Source organism: Catharus ustulatus, chromosome 14 (genome assembly GCF_009819885.2).
Source record: "Catharus ustulatus isolate bCatUst1 chromosome 14, bCatUst1.pri.v2, whole genome shotgun sequence".
NCBI lineage: Eukaryota > Metazoa > Chordata > Aves > Passeriformes > Turdidae > Catharus > Catharus ustulatus.
Window position 1 is genome coordinate 2,464,052 of NC_046234.1, and position 18,525 is coordinate 2,482,576.

Consider the following 18,525-nt stretch of genomic DNA (forward strand, 5'->3'; position numbering starts at 1 on the left):
ATAATAGTTACCAATAGGACGGACCTGAACTCAAGCATCAGACATTTGTTGCACTTTCCAGTTTTGTAACAACATGACTTTTCAAAATAAAGCGTACATTTAGATTCACAGGTTGATTTGTTGAAATCTAATAAACATTTAAAATCACCAGAATATGAACCAAAAGGGATATATGTTAAGTACACAAATACTGAAAAAGGTCATAACCCCAAAAGCCACTTGGAAGTGGAATGCAGCCAATTAGTCAGACTGTGGTTTAATAATTTCACATTTACCCGGGTTAGCACCTTAGTGAACTCTACCACTGTATGTGAGAAATGTGAGTGCAGGGAGTGTGACCACTCAACAAGTACTGTACCATTCCATGAGGAGACTGTCTTCTTGAGCATTTTGTGCTGCATTTTTGGAATCTGGTAGTATCTGAGACTTTTCTAAAATGTGTAAATAAACAATGGCTACAGTTAAAGTCTAAACAAAGAAATACTTTATACTTTCTATCAGTTGTGATTTTTTAAAGCAATCATTCATAAGGATTGCATCAACATCAGTTAGCAGAGGAAGATCAAACTTTATTGAAACTGCTTGCATACAAAATATATTGCACTATAACCAAACAAATGTCAACATAAAATCCAATCTGTTGTAGCTAATATGTACAGAGAATATTGCCCAAGAGCAGTTACATTACAAGGTCAGTCTACCTTGGTTAATTATCTACAGTATTTTAAACCAAACAGCTTACAGATGATGTGTGCAAGGTACCAATTTCTGTTTTCAAATACTATACATTCCCAAAATAAATAACTAGAAATCAACATTAATGTTTGGCAATACTTTTTAAGACATTTTTATATTTGTTAATTCATGTGCAGTTCGTTGCCAGTTTTAGTATGCTCACCTGTATGCAAGGAAAAAAAAGAATGAAGAAAGCAAAGAAACAAAACTCACAAAATACAGCAGAGGCAAGGTCAAGTTTGTACAATTCTGTACATAAACAGTGGCTCTCCTGGAGTAATCTGAACAAAAGTGGACTAAAATGAAGGTCCTTATGCAGTTGTGCCCAGTAAGTTTAACATGTGATCAGAAATGAAAGAAAGCACAGCTCCTCCCACCACTTTCCCACTCTTCCCTGGTGTACAGCTGTACTTTGGATCGAATTCTGTGACACCTTCATATTGGCTGGTAATTAGGACCTTGCAGCTCAAAATATGAAGAATTTTTGTTTTACCTTCAATATTTTCGACTACTGTATCTGTACTTGTCAGGGCATGACATGTGGTGACTTTCTTCCTACTTCTCCTGAAATAGTACCCAAATTAAAATAAGCAATTCAAAAATTTTGGGAGGATGAAAACCATCAATGCTTTAGGCTGGTCATCTGGCCAAACAGCAGGCACACATTACTAGCTCGTGAACAGGTTACACTTGTTCCCTCAATAACAATGAGTTTTTTAGTTTTCCACAATGGAAAGATTTTTTTTAGTTTTTCTTTTTTAAAAAAAAAGCTTCTGTACTGCCTACAAAGAAAAAAATTACACCCCTTTTCAATAACACTATTTGCCAAATTTTCAGTGCAAAATAAATTTCCTATTCTTATAACTGCCTAACTGAATGTTTATGTAGGGAAAAAATTATGGAAAGCATGCACTTGTCTATAAAGTACTAACGTCTGACAAGGATTGCTACATATATTTTACATTTAGTGTTACCAACTCATCTTCCCTGATTTCTGCATCCAAATATAATATTCCTACCTGCCAAGATATAAAAAAGGCACAGATCATACAACTTTTTTGCTAATGAAAATGACAATTGTTACATCACACAGATTTCAGGGTCCACCAAAATATTGAAAAAGGTGGACCACAATGTGAACTGACACAGGACATAAAACGACATAGCATTTCATGAAGAACTGGTAAGTTAGATTGAAAACAGAAGCCAATTTGATTACTGCAAACACTATTTATTCTGAAAATTGAAATTGAGCAGTGAATTTGACCCGATGTGTTAAAATGGTACAACTGAACAGAAAGTTTACCAATGCACAGCTCAGTATTTTTAAAACAAACAAAAAAGAATCTTTCATCGTTTGAACTGCAATATGTACTTGGAAGCGATTTTCAGAAGTTCAGGTATTTTTATGCAAATATTTGAATAACTTCTTATTCTGAAAACAACTGCATACTGTTGATGTTAAAAAAGGCTAACAGAGAACTTATGTTCATTTCATGCCCTGCGCCATCTTGCCTACTATTTGTCTTTGGCCTAACAAGTTTCTCTAACATGGAATAGGAATTACTGAAACAGTATAGGAAATATGACTTCAGAGTTATGCAGTTTAGGGGACTCCATTCACCAGCGGCTGTTGAGCGTCTGCGCTGTCTGTCTTCTCCTTCTTCGGGTTCCGCTCCTTGCCTGACCGCAGCCGGCTGCCTTCGCTCGAGGTATTCTGTAATGTTTTAGTGTGGACACTTCTTTCATTATTGCAGTCAATTCTGATCTGGAACAATTCAGAGTTATATAAAGCATTCTCCTCCTTTCCTCCACCCCTGGGTGTTGTCTACTTGGCTGTCTGGGAGGAGCAAATAGTGCCAGCCCCTCATGGCATATTGTATCTGGCTGCAGGGGAGGGTGAAAATTATTTTCTGTTCTAAACTACCTGTGACCCAAAAAATCCTCTCCCATCTACCTACCCTTGGAAGTTGAGAAAAATTTCCAGTTTGTCTGTGCATGAAAGAGTTGAATTAATATCAGATGGATCTCTGAAACATTATTTCAATACCTAGTAATTTGACTTCCTACTCATTGTATGCAAAAAGCTCCCAAAAGACAGTGTCATTTAATGGCAACTTTTCTGAATGTCAAAAAAAAAAAAAATCTACTCAGACCTTTCTTAAATCTGAAGAAAAAGAAAATCCACTTAATACATCCAAAAAACTTCTGCGGCCTTTTTAAGTGGTCATGAAAAATTTCAAAAGAGCATGTTGAAAGCAAATTTTTATGCTTGTAAAGGGGGCAAATGCTTATTCCTTGATATGGAACAAGATTTTTACAACTTTATCAGCCAGATTTGAACAACATGCAAGTACTTGTTCTCTTGTAACATGTCACTGCATCCAAATCTTGGAGGAACATATAAAATGATTTAAGTGTCTTACAGTTATTTTTCTAGCACCACACTTCCTTACTGCCTACTTCAAACCTTGTATGGTAATTACTAATTAATTATAAAACTGACATGGCCATTATTTATTTTTTGTTTTGCCAAGTTAATTGTTTGCATTTCAGATGCATATTCAGTTACTACACCCTTAAGTTCAGAACTCTCATTTCAAAAACTAAGCATCTGGTCACCATTTTGTCCTTTTCTTAACCAGGCGCTCTAAAAACCAAGCCAAGAGTTATCTCTATGTCCCGTTGGAAACATGACTTCTGATAAAACCATGCCAAGGCAGCAGCTTGCAGCTACTATTTGTTTCTTCCTTCCAACTCAACTCATTCTATGCGGTAAGAGGTGGTAGAAGGTTTGCAAGCTACCATTTGAAGCAACAACAGTTTCCATGTGGGGAAACTTAACATATATAAGGTATCAGCTTGATAACTTCCTGAAACAAAACATTTGCAAAAAATTGTATAAATATCTTTATAAAAAGCTTAAAAATATGCAAGGTTACAAGATATTTCAAATCTGTTACTTGAGAAGTTTCTTGACATGCTTTTTTAGCTTACTAGACTGAATAGCCTTCAATTGCAAATTGAAGTAGTGAAGGTAGTTTCTAAGTTTAATCTTTCTTACTCTGAGGATTCTGGCTACAACACACTCTTCATATATTGTTAAGGATTTTATTCCCACGGGAACATAGAAAATAGACAACAATACACAACAAAGCAAGAAATAAAAGCTAAAACCAAAGCACTATTAAGAACAGAGACTGAAATCAAGCTGGTTTCAAGTAAATCCTTGGGACTTGTCATCAGTTTTTCACCAGACAGGCATTACAAAATTGCATCTTTACACTGCTTGATATATTTAGAGTCCTGAGAATCTGTGTCATTTTGTAACACAACTTTTGTAGATGTGAATTGGAGGACAAAGAATTTGGAATCACAAGGCTACTGTGTCACTCGCAACCTTGAAGACTCTATTGCTATATGACACAATGCAATTTTAACAGCACAGACTTCCCGTATGAGAAGAGTTACCTCAAGAGACCCGTCTGCTGTCCTGCCTTTTGCCTCCCTTGAGTTACGCTGACGGTTATCTGTTCGCGACTGTTCATCGTTGCCTGGAAGAAGAAATTACCAACTAAGTCGTTCAACAAAGACATGATGTTTTGCCACTTCAATTTTACACAAGCACAGTACGGAATTCAGAATTTCCTGTCTCATGAGCAAATATTATTAATAATATATAACAGTTCTTAAAATATGGGCCAGAATCACTAAAGAAAATATTCTCACGTTATAATGCAGACAAAACCTCAGTGTTTAAAACCACCACAGTTTAAAAAAGACTGACTCCTGACTGAAAAAAACTCACTTCTCAAAATAATTAACCACACAGGAGAAGTACAATCAGCAGTGTTTAATACCTTCACTTCATTTTTCAATGGCTTATATAAGCTTCCTAAATCATACCTTACTTTCTTACAAAAAAGTCTTATTAATTGGAACTTATACTTTGAAAAAAAACATTTCAAGAAATAAGCAGAGTTGCAGAAGAAGGTATTTTAACAAATAAATATAATGAAACAGCAAATGTAAAACAAAATAAGTATAATGAAATATCGTATGTTCAAGTATATATATTTAACCTTCTGAAGTTTTCCCACCTTACTTTTGCCTGGTCCTTTCCACTGAACACGTAAATTACAATATTATCATGTTCCATGAAAATCAAATACAAGAAGATGTGAATATGGCCAGCTGAATCAGTAATACAGATATTAAAATATTTTTCTGTATCTACTGACGAACTATAAATTGATTTCTTGACATCCATGTGTGATAGCACAGGGCACTAAGGTGAGTCAAGAGGCATTTTAGGAAAACAAGTAATAGAGAAAACGCCCCAAAATAAAGCAGATCAAAAAGAATTATTCCCCTCTGCTCAATGTTCAACACATCTGAAACAAAATACTCCATTGAAAAGGTTGACAAAGAGAAGTCAGGAGTTGGAACAGATGAGGAAAGGAGCAGCTAGCAGAAGTGAGCATGCTTTAGGATTCCCACACCAACACCTGTTTCCAAAAGGAGTCACCATTTACCTTTGAATCCTCCGCGCCCCCTCCCGCCTTGGCCTCTGGCGCCGCCGCCACGCCGCCGTCCGTCCCCCCTGCGCAGGTAATTGTCCCGTTCCTCCTCTGCTGGGGCTGCCGACCAATCGCTCAGCTCATCTCTGTGATCAGACTCTGTTTCAGAAGCATTTGATGCTTCAGAATTAGTTCCTATCAAGAGGGTGAAAAAAATCCAAACATGCCAGTGTAGCTTAGCATGAAATTACTACAGCAGAATGTAAGATGTATATATTTAAGTTTCTTCTTCTTTTCTTTGTTAATAGACAGTTTTGGGATGTTTTTGCCTCCCAAACTCTGTAGTATATGTAACACAAAGGTGCATAATATATATTACTTCTTCAAAATTCAAGACAAACTAATAAAAATTAGTTGTGTGTTTAAGGCTAAATAATTAAATGTGCCACATGCCTCAAATTGATGTTATCAGTATATCAAGAGATTACTGAACATACTACAAAATGTAATAAAATATTAGTGAAACGTAAGTGTAGTAGACTAGAATCCTTCATATTTCTACAACTGAAAGTTCTGAATATAACCTGTCCTATCTCATCTCACCACTGCAACTCATCTATGAAAACAAAACAATTCCATCATGAAACAGCCTGCAACAGACTACAGAAGCAGAGAACAAAGTCAATATGCTAGAAATGTATCAAATCAAATAAATGGCCACTGCAACTTTCCCAATGAACAGATCACCTTTATTGACAAAAATCCCCATTTTCCCCCATAACTCGTATTATTAGCAAGGTGAGTTCACATATTCTAAAAATAGTAAATGTCACAAAACCATTAATTAATTTTGCATTATGCAGAACACAAGCTAAGATTTTCTTATAAAGCTCACACTATAGGCCTTTCAGTCAGGACAAAAACCAGCAGACCTACATTATGGATAATGAAGTAATAGATTGCTCTGAAGAAGCACAATCTGGAAAACTACTCATTAATGAATTATCCAAGGTTTCGAAGAGTAACACACTATTTTAGTGACTACGGTCCTCGAGTAAAAACATAAAAGTTCAATTTAATATGAAGAAAATAGCTTTTCTGTAAATTGAGCTACACAGCATTTTCACCCATAAACATTTACATTAGGATAGACTCACACAGGTTTAAATAATAAGAGACTTCGTTGTTCAAAATATAAATAAAATAAAAATCCTCACCCTAAGGAGTTATGGAGTAACTAGATATTCTCCGTAATGTAGAATGCTGTAAGAAGCAGGAACTGCATGGAAATCAGTGCAGATTACAGAAAAGCACTACACTTCCAAGTATTTTCTTACACCATAAAGCTCTATATAATCTTCAAATATTAATACTCAGTATTAGCTGCATTTTTAATAGCTCTAAGTCCAGTCTTTTCCAAGAAATCAGTAGGTCATGGTGAGAAGTGCAAGCGTCCCTGTAGGTACCTACCTGAAGCATAGCCTGGCCCACGCCGGCTGTGCCCGCGGTTTCTATAGGGGCGGCTGCCGCGGCCAAGGCCCGGTCCATCATCGGTCATGTACCCTTTGTCCTTATCTGTACGGTTCGGGGGTGGCCTGGAAGTAGCTCCAATCTGTCGCAGTTGCTCATCAATCTGCAATCTTTCCAAACGCAGCTGGTCCACTTCCTGTGCAAACACAAGCCCAGCAAGTCATGTACGACCACTATTTAACCATCTGCATGTGCACACATGCAGGCCTCAGAAAGAAAAAAACTGAAATATTGCAACTGATCATCTATTTAATACTCCAACAGCAACTCAGCTTTCAGAATAACTTGTTCAACAGAAAGACTTTAAACTCTCCAAGTCTGTATGCTACCAGCACAACTCTTCCTGTAGCAGAGTTGACAAGATTAGGTTTGTTTAAAACATGTATCAAGAAAAAGCACTCAGATCAGAACACAAGCTCTTTACACTGCTGCACATAAGAAATATTCAAGTTGTTAAACACTTCTGATATAACAGTATTGTTTCATAAAAAGGGTACTCTGGTGCAAAACACTACTAATGATAATAAACAGTATGAGGAATTGGAAAAAGCATAAAAACAGAGGAGTGCTGTAACTCGGGCAAAGAGGCACAAGCACACAGCACCCTCACCATATGCAATTAAGTAAGAGATACAGCAATGCATATTCAAGGAGTACCTCTGCCAGTTTCAGATGTTATCTAGCTCACATCAGCAGAGCGGCAATCTCCTTTTCTTTTCCCTTAATTCAGGAGAAATCTATTGATAGAAGTTTCATTCTGACACTGCATCCTCTGCAGGTCACCTAGTCCAGCTAGGACTCTGCTATTCAGGAATGCACCCCATCAGTGACTTGGTGTGTATCTCTTCTGCTTAAGATGGTTGCCTAACTCAATATTCCTTTAAGAAGACTAAGACTTCTTGCTCCACTCTCCCACTGGTATCAGGGGGCTGGTGTTCCTTAGGACAAATCTTGTAAATAAAAACCCCAAAACTGAGGATGACATTCAGTACCTCATCCTTCCTGTTTGTGAGCAAGTTCCCTCCTCCATCCAGCAGCAGGCATGTATTTTCTTTGGTATTCCTTTTGCTGCCAATATAACGGCACAAACCCTTCCTGTTTCCCTTAACATCCCTTGCCATATTCAACTCCTGACGGACTTCAGCTTTCCCAAACTCATCCCTGCCCACTCTAACTGTGTTTTTATACTCCATTTGAGTCATCCTTACCTTACTCCTTGTATCCTCATTTTTTCTATATTAATTTAGCCACGGGTTCCTTGTTGATCCTTGCAGGCCTAGGGTTACTTTTGTGTCAACACCTACCTAACAAGATGGGACTATTCTTGAGCTTAGAGAATGTGATGCTTTAAGAGGCAGTTCTTCCAAACCAGTTTTCCTTCCAGGAATGTATCCTATGGGATTCTTCCAAGCAGATCCCTGAATAGGCCAAAGTCCACCTTCATGCAGTCTGGGGCTGTGAATCCTGGTATTAGTCTTTCCTCTCAAGATCCTGAAAATTCACTACAATCATTCCAGCCAAGTCTGCTTTCTTCTTTTTACGAAGAAATTCATGACTCTGAGCTGATACAGTACATTTGATGTTGATGCACTATTATGTATCTTTTACAAAAAGTTTCCTTAATAATCTTTGCCTGAAGGCATAAAAATGTGAAAATCTTAGAGGAACAAGTCTGTCCCACTTGTCAATGAACTGGGGGACATTACTCTGAGTCATTAAGGTAACAGGCCTCTAAGATAACAACATTTTGTGTGTTTATGTTTAATGGGATGAGAAGGTCAAGATAAAACTCCTAAGATGAGAATCTATCCAGTAGTTATAACATAGACTGATGAACATCTATTTGTGACCTTCTGTTCAGGAAGTCTGGAGAGCACTAAGACAAAGTGACCATAGCTGATGAAGAACTGATCAATCTAAAATAAAATTGCTGAGCTATTAAACACTTTCCACTATCACGTCAGTACCCATTTAAGTACCAACTCCCATGCAAGTACCCATTTTAGGCAGCCAAAGAAGTTTAAACCAGAAATATCTTTTCAAATCATAGTGTGCATGCAAGAAATGAACTTGATTTTTGGTGTTAGTTTTCATCTAGTCCTTCTCTGCCTCTGCTTTGAGACAGCTGCAGAGCTGCAGTGCCTCTGCTCCAGAGTATAGATAAAAGCAGGACTAAAAGGTAAAGTGACTGAGTTGGTAAGAAAACAAAAGTTGCTTCTTCTCCTGACTTCTTCGATTACCTGCACTGAGAAGTTTAACAATGTATAGAAATTTTAGTATTCTAAAAGATTCACTGATAGCTACTGCACTGCAAATCAGGAACAGTCTGAATGCTTCCAAAGAGATGCAAGACTTCATTCAATTAAACTCAAAGCTGTCCCTGCTGTTAGATCTGGTCCTGCCATCAAAGATTGGGCACCTGGCCACAACCACCACAGGCAAATGTAACTATAAGCAACAATGTGGGATATTTTTTGTTCCCTATACAACAGGCCACTCATCACAGACTACTGGGGAAGTTATAGAGCCAATTAGCCAACACAACATATAAAGCTGAGTTGCCTACGACTCACACTTGGGTATGAAAAGTCAGTTCATCACAGAAAAAGTAGTCTAGCATTTTTGTGTTAAAAAAATGCCCACGCTATACAAGATTCTGCATGGAAGGCTGTTTGCCCTGCAGTTACATGAAGGACTGACTACTCTCTCATATATAAAATTGGCAGCACATTTTGACATAGATTTTTTTTTTCCTACTCTTTTGTAATTTGCATCCTGAAAAAAGTTGCCATTCCATTCTTCAGACAAATTATTCTTTTATTAAAAAGATTCAATATTTAGACAGAGAATCTGTTGTAATACTAATTTTTCAACAGCCTCAGGACCTGAACAGATTATCATCACACTGTTACCATCCCAAGCATTGATAGAAAAAAAACAGTGGTAAAGCAGCATTATTATCCTCACCTTTAAATAATTAAGATGATAATCCAGAAGAACAGTTGCATTAGTAATGCTATCCTTGGTTCCTACAAACACAAATGGTACCATTCCCTAAAATACAGTAATAACAGGCTTTGGTTATTGATTAAGCATCAAATTTTGAACAGAACCAAATTTATTACTGTAAAACTTGAAAACAATTCTTATACCATACATAAGCAAAAATGAAAAAGTGAGACAACAGTATATTTTAATTCTGACATTGACTACACTATGTAGTCTAATTCCCTTCAAGCAAAGAGCTTTTTTAAATAGGCAGATTTAGATAATTTGCATCACAAAGTCAGTATTTATTTTTCTGAACAAGTGAAGAAGAAGCCATTTAGAACACTTTGTTTCTTCCCTTCAAAATACCACCTCTGCTGACGGCATCCATTCTCTCACATCAGCTGCTTTTAGTCTACTTTTGAGCTTTTAAGAAAGTAAATCAAATTAACATTGTCACAAAACAAAACCTGATCCTTCTTGAATAGCTCTACAGTTGCAAAAAAAAAAACAAACAAAAAAAAAAGTAAAAAATATTTAAGAAAGAGTTAGCATTCAGGTGATGATTTCTAATTTATAGTTCTTCTACCCTTCAAGCATGTTAAGTGATTCAATAAATACACAGAAAATACAAATCTGGAAATTCTGAAGTCTGAAATTATGGCATTGGGAGACAAAAAACCTAACAATTAATTTAGGCAGCCAAAGCAGGTAAAAAATAAACTATCTAAAAGAGCCCCACTGAGTGTGGAAAACAAAGTAAACCTTAGCAATAAAAAGACAATTTCTACACCAAAACTTCTCACACTAAGACAGGTCCATGCAGCATTTCATGGTGAGTTGTGAGTGCAGCCCACAGAGGCCCAAGGAGTGAATCTGACTGTTCAGCAGCTGCAGCATCACCTGGGCAAGAGAAACTTCACTGTGGACTGCAGACATTAACCTCAGCATCTCCAGCACTCAGCTGCTGAAGCCCATGCCGCTGCAGACCAGAGCCTGGCACACCTACTGATTATCTCAAATATTGTTTTGCTATCTCATCACTACCTCTAAAAAAGCCTTTAATTTTCACTGTACACACACCCTTTACAGAACTGCATTGCAAAAGAAAGGTTTGCTGCAGAAATGAAATTATTTGAGACACAAATGTCTTAAAAATTAAAAGCACAGTATGCTCAGGTTGCCCAGGAGTGGTCAGTCTATAATTTGTCTCCTCTTTTAAGATGTGTTTGGTTTTCTTTCACCCTCCATTTCTTTTACAGACAAAAACCATACATTAGACCTTATACATCTACATTAAGTAACTAGGAAAAATAATATATACACAGTCCTCTAGTCCTAAGGAACCTCAGCATTAACACCGACATTCATGAGCATTAGAAATTCTTTAGCCACAGGCACTGTTGACTGAAATGTTTTATTATCTGGGGTATTTTAAGTTTCATAAATATTTTATACAACCTGATAAAGAGCAGTGAAATTTCTACTAAACTGGCATTAACTAGCTCACAGTATCAATTATTAAATGATGACTAGACAAATGATTTAAAAGGGCATTTAAGGAAATGGCCTGCGTTGCTTTTGGCAGTGGATACAAGGTACAACAAAGCCAGCTATTAAGAATATGAGCTGGTAACCATGTCAAGCAATTTCAGCCACACGAAAGCAGCAAAGTGCTTATTTATTGAACCTTATTTTTGTCTTCAAAACAAAAGTTCCTATGTTCAACTTGGGGAAGTTCCCCATAACAAGTGGGGAGCAGATCTTATGTGTATAATAAATTTAGAGATAAAAATAATATATATTACTGTAACAAACAGTACCTATCTCATTTTAAAATATAAAAAGCCTGAAGACAGCCTGTTATAAAATTATGAGATGTATAAAACTGCACTTGAAACTAATGGGCAGTATTCTAACATCTCAGTCACATAAAAAGAACCAAACATTGTATTAAAATTTAACTGAAGTACTGTTCCACTACAAGAAGGAATGCAATATCCAAATTCACACATGGGAAGATTATTTGGATTTCATCATCGAAATAAAGCTGCATTCAATTTACAAGTACTAACTCTTACCTGTCAAAGTCTGATCTCAGATTTCTCTATTGCACCTGGCGTGACACAACTAACACATGAAACAGTGCAAGTAATGCCAGTAAAACAGAAATACGAATGCAGAGCTTGACAGGTAAGAAAGACCTTTCAAGATAATCCTTAAAAGCTGCATTTTGGACAGAAAAATGTAAGCAAATCAGCTTTTTCAAGTCAGAATTAAAAAAAATTTAAAAAAAAAAGAAGAAAAGCCAGACATACTCCCTGCAGTCATGAGTACTAACTCTTATACCCTTCTATGATTCTCTAGCCTGCAGCAATAGCAGCACCCTCATGCTTGTTAAACTAATTCCATTTTATGCCGTAGGAATTTATCTTTAGAAATGGAATACGACAGACCAGTGAAACCTTTACATCTAAATATTGACCACTTACCTTTTCAGACAGATATAAAGCTAGTAAAATAGTAGAAAACCCTTAGGTAATTGCTTAGCCCCTCTGTACAGAATGACGGAAATTGGATTGTGGATTTTCAGTAAGTCTTACAACGATAAAAGAGCAGAGGAAATAACTACTCAAGTAAGAACATAAGGGCTCCAGAAACCATATTTCATAGCTTATCCAAAGCAGCAAAGGATCTTAGCTGGTACATATTTGGATTTTGAGGTAAATGAAAGGCAGTTCAGTTTTCTTTAAGCACATTTCATATCTGAATCTGCAGGGAGTCTTTTTGCACTGAGATGTTAAAACCTTCATGTTTTAAGTTTTTTTTGCATACCACAACCTTGCCCCTCAATGCAGCAGAAGAAAAATTGCTAATGAAAAATTAAACCAGGTAAAAAACTACGAAATTAAACTCAAAGCAGATTAATGAATGAAACCAGCAGGTTTCATATATATGAATTTATAGCCTGCTGGGAAATGTCATTGCTTCCAACAGTAACAACATGAAGTCACTAAGAAGGTGCAGCACCAATAAATTTTACAAAGCATTTTTCTAACACAGAGGAATTTATAAAAAAATGCCCCTCAGCACTAATAGGAAAAGATAGAATCCATCAGAAAACACATTAATCAACACTTTATCTTAACACTACAAAGATACAAGGAAGAATTTATTTTAACATTGGGTAGAATATAAACAATTAACAAAAAGAAAAATTGTATTAACTGAAAACATACCTCTTCTTGTGGAATATTTTTATCATTTTCAGCCTCAATTCTCACTCTTACAACGCCAGATTTGTCCACTATCTCCTGAATCAGTTTTCCATTTTTTCCTATTACTTTTCCTACAGAAAGAACATACAGAACATTCGATTTTTATGGTCTTCCCCAAACCTGAGAGTGTTGCTGTACTCTAATCAGACAAGACTATTTAAGTACCAGCGCAAGAACTTGTCCAAAATGCCTTAAGTGTCTACAACAAAGATTTAGCTAACAAGCCACAAACTAAAATGCCAACATAAGCTTGTGGTGTTAACTTATAAAACACATTGATCACAGATACAATATCTTCCTTGATTGTTTATTTGGCTTTGCTTTGGTATGTTTAAAGTAACTTCAGTGAATTATGAACATTTCTGTTTGCATTTAAAATATCCAATCAAAACAAACAAAAATCCTTTTACGGTGCCATAACATTTGCTGTAACTACTTCCTGTGTAAGCAAAACTTAGCTCATTTACAAAATTTTAGATGATCAAATGCTACCAAAGATACTGTTTGAGGCACATGTAAAATTCTGTAAAAGTGAGGTTTTTAGACATTTTTGCCAGTAGCTTGTAATTTACTAAAAAGATAAAAATGGAATTATACTCCAATGCCAGTAACGCAGACATGTATCTTCTGAAGCTGACATTCTAGTGTGAGACAGGGAAAATGAAAATTTAGTACTCTCCAATCTCAGCAAAACAATGTGTACTCTGAAAACTGGCAGGAAAACTAAGCTGCTTGGGACATGATGAGGGAGGGCCACATCCTTCAACCACAGTTTTCAAGAAAAGCTTAAAAGAGTAATGTCAAAGATGTTTTCTGCATGTAAGAAAAAAAAAAGTATTTTTATTTAACAAAGTGCTGGAAAACTTAAAACATGATATTTTTTTATTGGCACATCACTGAAATAGAGGTAAAAAACCCCAAGTGCTTAACATATAAGTTATATGCTATATATATGCTAATATAAGCTACTGTTTGTCTGATACAATTAATTAGCAAAGAAGAAATTAAATGCCACTTTTAGTCACAACAGACTCCTGTTGCTCCTATCACTCAAAGTTAAATGAATTCTAATTTTTGTGTTTGAACTTTTCTGACATGAATATCTGCAGAAAACATGACAAAATATGGACAGTAAGTTCCTCCTCAATTACAAAGACTGTTCTGAGTTTCAAAAACTATTTCTGAGCACTTTACCTGAGTATTTTATTTCACTACCTATTGCTGGCAAGTGGAACAGCACCTTACTAATAGATGTGAAAAACACTTGGTAGTGACTTAAAAAAGTAAATCAAACAAAAGCCCCAAAACCTCCACAACTTACATCACTTACTCCAATCAAAGTTTTTGTGAGGATTTGGCAACACACACACAAATATTTTCAAATAAAAATGTCCATACAGTCTTAAAAAAAAAGAAACAAAACGAAACTTGGGTGGGTTTTTTCTTTGTTTGGATTTTTTTTTCAGTTTGAATTTAAAAAATATAATTAAAAAGAAAAAGGTGGTTATTTGCATTTTCTTTAGGTTAAAAAAAATTAGTGTATATATATCTAAAAAAGCCTTCTGCATTTTTAAAGCAAATAACTAGGAATTTTAAAAGTCAAACTATTAAACACAGCTTATTTCAGACATAACATAGTGTTCAGCCAAAGCTGTATTCTAAAGGATCCAGGTCAAGAATTAGGAGTAGAAATGAAAACCTGACAAAAAAATAAACTGCTAAGTTCTAAAGAGAAACAGATTTTTAAGACCTCAAGGTAAAATCATGATGGCAGCTTCTAATTTTCACTTATCACCAGTAAAACCAGGAGGGAATAAGGAAGGGAAAACAACAGCTTTTAACTAATTCCAGAGCTGAGCTTCCACATTTCTTAGTACTTGTCCCACTGCAGAATTTCACACTGCTTCAATACTAGCTTTCATACACTCCCTGACAAACCTATTAAAGCATTTGCTTTTAGGACTGTGTTATATTATAAAGTATTTTCTCTGCTCTTTTCTTATCTACTGAATGAAATCACATATTTTTATTTTGCTTTGTAGCATCAAAAGCTCATTAAAAGATTTCTCCAAATATACCAGGGCTGCATATATTCTAAAGGCCCTTTTTTATTGTTTGGCAATGGAAGTATTTTAGATTTTCTTCATCACACAGTGCTGTTTCTAAACATACTGTAAAAGGACAAGGGAAAGAAGACAAATATAAGTCAAAGAAATTATTCAAAGTATATAGGAAAATATGACACTGCAGATCCATCTCTTGTATAGCTGAACTAATCTCTGGACATGTATGGGGGAAGTAATTAATTCTCTGGCTCAATCCAGAAATTATTCTGTCTTGTACTTCCACATCAGCACATTATTTCTAGCACAGCACAGTTCTCAGAAGGCATTTTCCCTGACTATCATGAAGGCAGCCTCCAGAACTAACATACCTACTAAATTCCTCGGGACTTGTATGACATCTTCAGCAAATTCAAGGTAACTTCTTGCCTTTTTCACTGCATCTTGATCCTACAACAGAAAGATGTCTAAGAAACAAGATTCACTTCCCCAAGGTTTTTGTTCGCTCATTTCTTTCAGGTATTTTCTGAAATGATGAAGGAGGGAACTCACCTCTCCATAAATATGGAATGTACAAGTATCTTCATCAAGATCAATGGCAGTCACTCCAGGGACTTTTCTGGCTTGCTGAATATTAGCACCATGAGTGCCAATGGCCAAACCCATTAGGTCTTCACGTACTACAAACTGTTCGTGGAACCGGGATGCAAGTTGCCTAGAACTCTGAAAAAAACTCTAATGTCAGCTCAATTTGATTGTCTCTCCAGTACACTGGAGAAAGAAACCAATAAAAATTTCAAGCCTAATTTCAATAAGGAGCTCAGCCTACTTTTTATTTAATCAATCCCTTTACTGCACTTATTTTAGCTTCAAAGACACCAAGGAGTCTCCTTCAGAAATCTTTTAAATATTAACATAAGGCTGGCCCATAGTTGTGTTGACACCTCTATTTTGAATTACTCTTTAACAGCTATCAGGTGTTACTAATTAAGACAGCACTCATAAGGTAGTAAAATACTAACTGTGGTGATTATTAAAGCAAACCTTATGATCTCTGAGAAAATAAAGGTACAAATTTCAACAGGTGGGTGAAACTGTAATAACTCAACCACTGACACAAAATTACATGTAAAACAGAGCGACTGGATATCTACTTCACTTTAAAAAAACAAAAGAAGAATCCATGCCTATGCATGACAACACAAAAATTGTTTGAATTCAGAAAACAAATATGTCCAGAATTTCATCCAGGAATCACACGTCTACCAAGACAGTAGGGTCATACTGAGCACTCACAAGCATGAGCATAACAGAACACAAGAAAGGAACAATAGTTCAATGCATTATGGGAAGACAAGAGAATTTGCAATTGTGATAATCTATTAAGGCAAAAGTGTTTTCCAAGGAAGAAACAAGATAAAAGCCAAGATAGATAATCCTGTCCATGTTTCTGCACTGTGTAACTTCTGTCAAGGCATACATATGCACACTTCAAATTAGCAGTTTAATGTCAGCAAAAGGAGACACTACAGATGTTGAGAAAACATCAAGGAATTGCCCACAAGAAGCCCTGTACTGTTCCAGCTAAATGGGTACTACTTTCTGACCTGCTCCTGCTTAAAGCTGTTGGTAAATATCCTGTGCTAAATCACTGTTTCAAAGAACTGGTTACAGTAGATAGTGGTGTAAGTATCCATGTGTTATGAAATACTTCAGATACTCTGAGAGTGCTGTCAAGCACTACAGTAGCTACATTACAGACAACTTGGAAAGCAAAAGTTATTTTTAACTGCTCACATTTCTACATTTTAACAGATAATGCAAATGCTGATTTCCTAGTTGACATCTTTTATAGACAGCCAAACAAGAGAACAGTATGACCAAGACAATTATCAGTTGTTAACTATCTTAACTAGTGGAAAAGATGAAGCTACATCATCACTGAGGACCTTGGCTCTGACAGTCAAACCAGAGTTTTACTGCCTGCACTAAAACATCATTACCTTTCCTGCAAATTATTACAAAGTTTGTTCTATTTAAACATCACAAATTCTGCATCCCACTTCCCTCCAATACATTAATAAGAAACACCTATGCAAGTAATGTATTAATAGCTATACAGTAGCCATACCTATACAGCAGCCATAACTGAATTCTACTTAGATACAGTAAAATACAAACGAGAATGCAAAACACTTGTAAATTCAGGCTTTTTAGTATGTGAAAGACACTCAAAACAGCTCAGTCACACCCACTGGGAAAGAAAGTAAACAAAAAATAATCAGTTCTTTTACTTGATGCTCTAAAAGCCACGTTTGAGAAAAAGAGTCATGCAAGCCAAGATGATAATATCCAAAAAAGGTACAAGAAATAGGAAGAAAAAAATGCCATTCAACAAAAGAAGCTGGTCTATTGATAATGACTCAAAACAAAATAGGTAAAACTGCTAGAAGAAAAGAAGCAGCAGACTTTTAAAAGTTCAGTGACTATGAGACATATACACAGGTTTATTTGATGAAAAGAGTGAGGTGCTATTAACAGTGAAGTAAACCCCAAAGTGTTCACTAAATATTTTTTCTGAAGATTGACACATGCAATCTGTTGGTATGTCAGTGTCTCAACAGTAATCATGAGTATGATTTTTATTGTCTAAAGCTCTTCCTTTCAGCTTTGGATGCAACTGACTTTATATTTGTTCTAACTACAAGAAACACAAATGCCAAAATTAAAAATACCAGCCAACTTTTGTCACATAAATTGTAACTGTATATATTCATCTCACAACTTTTATTTAAGTACTGCATAAGGAGAAACTGAAGTGCAACAATGGTTTTCCAGTGAACCAAATCTAGTTTGAGACTTTCACAGCAGCACAAAGACAAGAAGAATCCAAGATTAGTTTGGGAAAGGAATCAATGACAACAGTTGGTGAATGCATTTGTGGGGGCATGTAAAGAGAATTAACTCTAAAGAGGCTGTTGTTCTTCCCACCTCCAAAATAATACTTTGCACTTCAAGAGGTAAACTGCCCACACAGCTGTCAGCTCTGGAGGATAAAGAAGAATGATTACTGAAGACCTATAGTGGAGTGCTCAGTAAGGAACACCAATGAGGAAAAATTGGTCCATCCTTCATCTTGAAAAATTCAAAACCCAAAGAAACCTGAATTTCAGCTCTGAAACACAGAAATCAAGATACTACAGAGAGAACAACAGAAGTGAGAACTTGTAACAGTGAGTATACCCACTGGATACAGGAGGCCTGAACAGGACTTCATCCCACTTCAAATACATGTAACTCCTGGGAAGGTGGAATGAAACCTCACTCTGTAAAAACACTGATGGTGTACAACTGTGTCAAACTGAGTTGCAGTAGTTTAAGTGGTACCTCTAGCTCCTAACAGTGAATCTA

At 36.0% G+C, this 18,525-nt stretch overlaps 1 protein-coding gene across 4 annotated transcripts in view; it reads right to left on the reverse strand.

The window, feature by feature from the left end:
* Nucleotides 1–548: 548 nt before the first annotated feature.
* The window catches only part of FMR1 (FMRP translational regulator 1), a 30,648-nt gene continuing 12,671 nt past the window's right edge, over nucleotides 549–18,525 (reverse strand). For 2 of the 4 annotated variants that reach the window (XM_033072293.2, XM_033072290.2), the window contains 8 exons: nucleotides 15,667–15,837; nucleotides 15,486–15,564; nucleotides 13,013–13,122; nucleotides 9,753–9,839; nucleotides 6,726–6,921; nucleotides 5,271–5,450; nucleotides 4,207–4,289; nucleotides 549–2,503 (listed from right to left, as the gene is read on the reverse strand). In XM_033072293.2, the coding sequence (XP_032928184.1) occupies nucleotides 2,342–2,503; nucleotides 4,207–4,289; nucleotides 5,271–5,450; nucleotides 6,726–6,921; nucleotides 9,753–9,839; nucleotides 13,013–13,122; nucleotides 15,486–15,564; nucleotides 15,667–15,837 (1,068 nt within the window). In that variant the 3' untranslated portion in view covers nucleotides 549–2,341. The remainder of the gene's footprint in view (nucleotides 2,504–4,206; nucleotides 4,290–5,270; nucleotides 5,451–6,725; nucleotides 6,922–9,752; nucleotides 9,840–13,012; nucleotides 13,123–15,485; nucleotides 15,565–15,666; nucleotides 15,838–18,525) is intronic. The other 2 variants (XM_033072291.2, XM_033072292.2) reach the window with 2 other exon arrangements.